This window comes from Protomyctophum parallelum (genome assembly GCF_964188405.1).
Source record: "Protomyctophum parallelum genome assembly, chromosome: 10".
In the NCBI taxonomy this organism is placed as follows: domain Eukaryota; kingdom Metazoa; phylum Chordata; class Actinopteri; order Myctophiformes; family Myctophidae; genus Protomyctophum; species Protomyctophum parallelum.
This window is the reverse complement of record NC_139704.1, coordinates 12,772,537-12,779,871: the sequence shown is the minus strand read 5'-3', so window position 1 is coordinate 12,779,871 and position 7,335 is coordinate 12,772,537. Positions and strand designations below refer to the sequence as shown.

Genomic DNA, 7,335 nt, shown 5'->3' with positions numbered 1-7,335 from the left:
CTGTGTGCAAGGTTTCTCTATCATAATCATGCAACCAATAGTGCATGATTACTACATAACTACTACATAATAGTGCATGAATAGTGCATGAATACTATACATAAATCGAATAGAAAGCAAATTACTGAACAATAATCATCAAACAAATCATCTGCCATGGCTGGGGAAAGTTCACTAACCTTTTTGTTGTGTTTTTATTTCTGTGCAGATTCTTTTAAAGATGAAAGCAGTGCTAGTTGTGCACGGTGGGGCGTGGGCCATCCCAGAAGAACTGTCCAAGCCGTCTGTTGAAGGAGTGCAGAGTGCAGCACGTCAAGGCTTTTCAGTGCTGAAGAGTGGAGGATGTGCTCTGGATGCTGTCGAGGTGGCCGTGAGGGCAATGGAAGATAACACTGCATTTGATGCAGGTATGCATCAGACCTATTGGTATTGGTGACAGGTGTACAGTAGAACACGTCATCAGTTGACTTTTACAGCAAAACAAAACAAGCAGGAAGAGGGAAAAAAACATGAACTTAATAAAATAGGTGGTGAAATGGAAAAGAAGAGCAATAAAAAAGAGAAGAAGTTCAAAGCAATAAATAGAAGTGTGTAAAGGAAGTGCTGCACCTTGCTGTGGAGAATAAGATCAAGACAGTCTTTGATGAGTTGTAAAGCAAAAGGTATTTTATTGCGGATGCAGGGAATGGGATCGAGGGAGTTGCTGTGGCTGCTTGTATAATCTGAGTTGGTGTTTCTATTGCATGGAGTGAGAGTGACGGTAAACCTGAGGAAGACACAGAAATCGGGATGAAATATGTAGACAGAAGAGGTTTACACTGGCGTGTCTACTTTATCCCCCATCCAGGAGAGGCTCTCTCACTCTTACCTCACATTAGTTTAGAGCAGTGGTTCTCAAACTTTTGTGTCTCAGGTTACCCCAACGTTTTCGTCCAAGGCACCCCTGAATTACATTGTTACAGAACCTTACATTTTTGTTTGAACCCAGCATACATTCTGGGGGGAACATTCACCAAAAATAGCAGATTTACAAGCTCACAACGAGCTTTTAGGTCAGCTAATTTTGGCAAAGAGGTTTGGTGGTCAGTCTTACCAATTGTTATTATAGAGGGTTTAAGTGGTTAAACTGAAGTGATATTGATGAATTCCAAATATTATCACAGTATTCTGCAGCACCCCTGGACTAGTGTCACGTCACCATAGAGTATTAGTATTTACAAATCGTGAAAGGAAAATCGTCAAAGGAAAATCGTAAAATCGTAAAAGGAAAATTGTAATCGAAAACACTGTGAAGAAATCGTTTCATGAACCTAGTATCGTGAAAGAAGAGCTAACAATGGTGTTCTCTCTCTCAATGCTTGCTAACTGGTACAACTGAATTCAATGTACCCTCAGCCACAAGTAATTGCGTAACTGCAGCTGTATTTAACCTATTATGACACTGTGGAAACGGTGTCTGCCAGTTCAGAAATAAGAACACTGACTGTACACACCTCATTGTGATTCATTGTGACATGTGACTATGTAGTACACTACATGGTAATGATTGCGAACGCAGTGAGCCACTTACTATGACAGCAAGGGCTGAATGTCTGTGTGTGTGTCTGTCCCACTGTTACACCACCCGCCCGCCACCAGAGGGCGCAGCTGTAGCACACACACACACACAGGGCGCAGCTGTAGCACACACACACACACACACACACACACACACACACACACACGCACACGCACACGCGCACACACACACACACACACACACACACACACACACACACACGCACACACAACCACACACACACAAGCTGCGTTCGCTTCACGCGTTTGCGCGTCTTACTTGTCATATAATGGATGCTATACTGCAGAGCAGCATGCACAATACTGTAGTATACAGTACATAATTGTGCTGTTTTCAAGTCCAAGGCAAGCAGAGGGAGATCTGAGCCTTCCCACACCCTGTGCCGAGCGGGTTTCTCTGTGGCCATGGGCTCTGTCCAGGGTGCTGAATAACACACAAGTCACACATTTTATCTAGATTGATCAGTAAATGAAATAAATAAATACACATGTAAGCAAATCGGCATGTCAGAGCTGTTGCTTTAGTCTGCAGAATGTAGCTCAGGGGCCAAAGCACGAGAGGAGTACGTTTGAGGTTGTAACCTTGTTCTTGGACTCCAGCTGAAGAATGTGACTCTCTCATTGCAGGTCATGGATCAGTTCTAAACACTGATGGGGAAGTAGAGTTGGATGCCATAATCATGGATGGGAGGACACTTGCCAGTGGAGCTGTGTCCTCAGTAAAGAACATCGCAAACCCTGTGTCACTTGCACGGGCTGTGATGGAGAAGGTGATTTTTGTTCTTAATGTTTCACCTTCTCAACAAAGGTGGTGGTGGTGGTGGTGGGGGGGGGGGGGGTGCAGGCTAATTAGGCAAGTTACCAATGCACTGATTTCCTTTGGAAATGTTTATAACATAAACTCCTTAAACACTATACTTAGTCAACTTGGCTCTGTTTATTGGTCTGCTCTTTTTTTCCCCCTCTACACCAAATCTCTTTGATGAAAATAGCAGATCAACAAGCTCGCAGCGTGTTGCGCTGCAATGCATTATTAGCTTGTAGATCAGCTAATTTCAGCGAATGTTCTCCCCAGAATAGGGATGCGAGGGAGCTTCTCTCCTTGGAGGTGCTGAAACCGGAATTTTGTAAATGAACAATATCAAACAATTCACAATTATGTTTGAGAAATGAGAACACAGACTGCACTTAATATTTCCTGTAAAACTATCATATTGTAACTGACCGATGAACTGACCAGAATGGAGGTAAATTAAATTGTATAATTTTAATGTAAATAGTAATACTATTTCTTGCTGGGCAACCAAATAGAACACCAAAGACCAAACCATCATCTAACTCTCAAAGTTGTAAAGTATGTCATCTTGCCCTGAAAATAATTATCAAGTAATTATTCAATGAGATTATAGGCAAATATCAAAAGTGAGAGACAACTGAATCAACTTTGGCACTTTGTTGTGTGCCAGACATTTATGGAGACAACACTTGTCTTTCATAGTAGTAGGCCTACAGTGCACTGCACAATACACAAATTCCTAAAATATATGGCAGTCTTCTCTTCATTGAGTGTGACTTACCGTATGACTCAATGCTGACTTTTTTCCAAACCAAAGCATAACATTGTATGACTTTGAAGGAAGCTACTCCTATCCATTCACTTCAGTACAACATCAACTTTCAAACGCGTTTGAAATAAGTAATACAACACAGTGGCTCTTATGCCACCTTTAGTTTTGGTCAAAGTTACACTATTGCGTTTTAACCGATTTCACTATGAAAACACCATTGAGGAGGTTTGAAGGATTTTATTGAATGAAGAAATTAATGAATGGAATGGGGCGTAGGTTCTGGGGGGTCGCTGACCCTGGGGTCTTTGGGGAGGGGGTCGTGTGGTGATCAGCTCGCAGCACATATGGACACAATCCCCCCGTAGGAACCTGTGGAAGGAAGAGAGGTAGGGAGAGTGAGGGAGGAGGGGATGGAGCAGTGGGGATGCTGCTGGGCCTGTGGTGGTGGCGGGGATACGGAAAGCATAGAGGATTCTGGGTGGTTTTGGGCAGGTATAAGTAGGCTCAGGTGGATTGGCGTGGAGGGCGGAGAGTGGCGTGGAGGGCAGGGTCAAGGTGTGTTCCTCCGCCTCCTGAACATCTGTTGTTCCAACTCCATTAAAACCGGCGGGAAAGCAACTGTGTCATTTTAGATTTTAACTATACATGAGTGTGTGTGTCATGAGGTTTTTCAAAAATAGCAGATGTACAAGCTCATAGTGCACCACGAAATCTGATATTTTTCAAATATTGCGAAGGATTTATGCAAATCCTTCAAATACATATACATGTATATATTTTAAAGCAATCATTTTTTAACTAAAATCTTTGCTTCTGGGGGTCCCTGGAACAACAAACGACATTTGTAGAATCTTGCCAAAACGGTATATTGTGTGAATATGCTGTCATGGTACGATCTGTGTGAAACTCGATTGTGTTTTGCTACAGACTGACCACGTCATGCTGACAGGCAGAGGAGCAAACCTGTTTGCAGAGAGAGTCGGTGTTCATACAGTTCCCACGGAGACCCTGGTGACTGAATATGAGAGAAAAGAGTGGGAAAAACAGAAGAAGTATATGACTGGAGTGAAGGAACTTTTTAATTCTCAGTGGTATGTATCAGCATTGTTTATTTGATTGCCCGTTCCCTAAGTACCAACTTATTTAATTAACATGACAACTTTGAGGGTTTGAGGATCTAGTTGGACTTTATGACCTGCTAAGTGGACTAGAGTAGCCCTGCTTATAGCTCAGATGCTTAATCTCATTTGGCGAAGTGGAATTGGCAGAGGCATTGCTGTTGTTTGGTTTCATTTTTGAGGGGCGATACAGGTTTAATGTTTGTCTTTAGTTCAATGTTTTGTAATGTAATGTAATGTTTTGTAAACGCATTGACAATGAAGGGAAACTTTACGTCATAATGTGTCATTTATGCCATATTGTCTCTATTGTTAATGGCATTTAATGTTTGTGTTTGCACCGTTTGTTTTACATCACCATTACATCACCTATGAGTTAGACTTTAATATATTAGCGCCCCTCACTTCACACGGGTGGGATTTTTGTATTAATTTGTAAATGTATTTGTTGATGTATTTGTTCCAGGGCCCATGATACTGTGGGTGCAGTTGCTGTTGACTGTTCCGGTAATGTTGCTTGTGCAACATCAACTGGAGGGATAAGGAATAAAATGGTTGGCAGAGTAGGAGATTCTCCTGTCATTGGTATTACTCTTATCTGTTGTTATTCATCATAATGTATCTGTTCTGTCTCTATTTGCCTATTTATGAGTGTATTGTTGCATATCAGTTACACATCAGTTACATAAATTTAAAATATTAGTTGTGAGAAAGTGGCATCCTTATTCCTTAACATTGCCATGGCAACGTAGTCTGAAGGTTTTTATCCAAACAATTTCCCAGTCGGTTCTATTGGTATATGGTCTGTATCACCTTTATAACCCAAACATCTGTTTAGCAGCATTTCTTGGCAGATTTCGTTTAATCACCTGTGTCACAGTGTCACATTAACATGTTAATCAAGCCATCAATCATTCCATTTGGTATTTTTCCAACAGCGCTATTTTTGAACATTTCTGATTGATTGATTGATTGAAATATTTATTAACAGTTTGTAGAATTTACAGTACATTTTAAGCACAAACTCAATACAAAGACTGTCAACTGTGAGTGGACGACCCAATTAAGCATTACACTTGTTTACAACAGGGTCCACATTGTTCAATTCATCAAAACATTTAAAGACATACAGTGTTTGATTGATTGTGTAATTGCATTTTAAAACACAAATATTCTCTTCTGTGTGTCCCTGATCAGGTACAAAACATTTTCAGATGGGGGTCTGTGGCCAAATAAATATCATTTTCTGGGTCCTGAGAAGTCTGCTTTATAGGCATTTGTAGAATTGCCTCCAGTCTCAATGGGTTAATTGGTGGTGAATACATCTTGAAGTGAAGTGAAGTGAAGTGTGGCCTTTCTTCTGTAATTCAGGTTCTGGAGGATATGCAGACAACCATAGCGGTGCAGTATCTTGTACTGGCCATGGGGAGTCAATTCTTAAAGTCACCCTGGCCAGGCTCATCCTTTTCCACGTGGAGAAAGGCTGAGTATCACTCCTTTTTAATATTCTTTTTTTGCACCAGTGTCATAAGAAAATACTCAATACTGCAACATGGAAATAAAAAATATATTTTTTTAATTATTGATAGTAAGTAGAGAAAAATAATCACGCACACTGTCTTCACTTGAGTTTAGATTTTTATTGAGCAAGGTTTCGGTCGTCAGACCTTCATCAGGCATCTGACGACCGAAACGTTGCTCAATAAAATCTAAACTCAAGTGAAAACAGTGTGCGGGATTCTTTTTCTCTACTTATCAGTTCCAGTTATCCGACGCACCTGTCCATTGTAGGTGTGCAGAAGGACTTTTTCTTATAATTATTGATAGTACAAATCAATAATGAAGTACAAAAAGTATTGGTATCAAAATGTATTTGAAGTCTCAAAAGTAGAAAGTACTCATTATGCCGAAATCTTTTGAAAATAGCAGATCTACAAGCCCACAGTGCATTGCATCGCAACAGATTGATGCAATATAGATCGGTTATTTTCAAATGGCCGAAATGTATATAGGGCTGAAGTGTAATTATAATTAAAATCTACAAAGTACAAAAAATTGGAAATACCCCAGTAAAGTAATACCTCAGAATGTGTTTTTCCTTCCTACAGGTAAAGAGGTGTCCCAGGCTGTGGAAGTGTCACTGAGGTACATGGATGAGCGGGTCCAGGGTGGAGGTGGTGCCATAGCAGTGACGCCATCAGGGAAGTGGGCGGTCAACTTCACCACAGAGCGAATGGCTTGGGCTGCAGTGGAAAATGATGTTCTGTCGTATGGACTAGACCCAAGTGACAAGTTTCAAGAGGAATTACAGTGATTTATTTGACAACATTCCTATAATGTATGTAGTTAATTTTTATTTATTTATTCCTGAATTGTAGTTTAGAATTGTCACTGAGATCCCATAGATTAAGGGATATTTCACTTTAAAAAAAACCTTTTGGTCATTTCATCGTCTACTGACTCTACTCAGTCTTATGTGAACACCCAGACAGTTTTTAAGTTACTTGATTCAGTATTTAGATATTTGATATTCATTTTAGCTGCCCCACCCCCTTCCTATACAAACCCATTATAACTTCAAACTCCATTTTAACCATGATAGATTTATCAAAAACACCCGTCCTTTTTCCTGGTGATTGATTTTGTCCTTCTTTTTCATTTACTGTTTTCATTTATTTTTAAATATTGTTTGGATTCTTTAGTCTCCTCGGTCCTGCAGCAGCTTCGCCCTCCTCCTCTTTATTTTCCAACAACAATATTTAAAAATAAATGAAAACTGTAAATTAAAAACCACCCCACCCCGCCCCCTCACGTATTAGTAGGACTCCGAGGACAAAATCAATCACCTTATTTCTGTAAGGTGATATGTTCTGTTTGGGGAGTGGTAATAATATAATCTAAAACGTGGATGGGTGTAACATTTTTATGAGACTCCACAATTGTATGAGATTCAAAGCTTTCAAAGTTTTCAACTTTCATGCGTTTCTCTCCTGATCAGTGCTGAGCAACGGTCTTCTCGTATATTATCAACACACAATGAACATACTGGGGCTTTGAAGTAAGGGAGAAGG

The 7,335-nt window shown here is 40.3% G+C and overlaps 1 protein-coding gene across 1 annotated transcript; it reads left to right on the top strand.

Moving 5' to 3' along the window:
- The first annotated feature begins 211 nt into the window (after positions 1–211).
- LOC310865128 (isoaspartyl peptidase/L-asparaginase) lies at positions 212–6,579 on the top strand. Its single transcript, XM_083774134.1, has 6 exons — positions 212–407; positions 2,206–2,348; positions 4,074–4,237; positions 4,731–4,849; positions 5,636–5,746; positions 6,373–6,579. The coding sequence occupies exons 1-6, from the start codon at positions 221–223 to the stop codon at positions 6,576–6,578; spliced, it is 930 nt and encodes a 309-aa protein (XP_083630260.1). The 5' UTR covers positions 212–220; the 3' UTR covers position 6,579.
- The last annotated feature ends 756 nt before the right edge of the window (positions 6,580–7,335 follow it).

Excerpts from the sequence above, each read along its gene's own strand:
- LOC310865128 (XM_083774134.1), top strand. The coding sequence starts at position 221 with ATGAAAGCAGTGCTAGTTGTGCACGGTGGGGCGTGGGCCATCCCAGAA. Across the intron at positions 408-2,205 it reads TAACACTGCATTTGATGCAG|GTCATGGATCAGTTCTAAAC; the intron begins GTATGCATCAGA and ends CTCTCATTGCAG. Across the intron at positions 4,850-5,635 it reads AGGAGATTCTCCTGTCATTG|GTTCTGGAGGATATGCAGAC; the intron begins GTATTACTCTTA and ends TCTGTAATTCAG.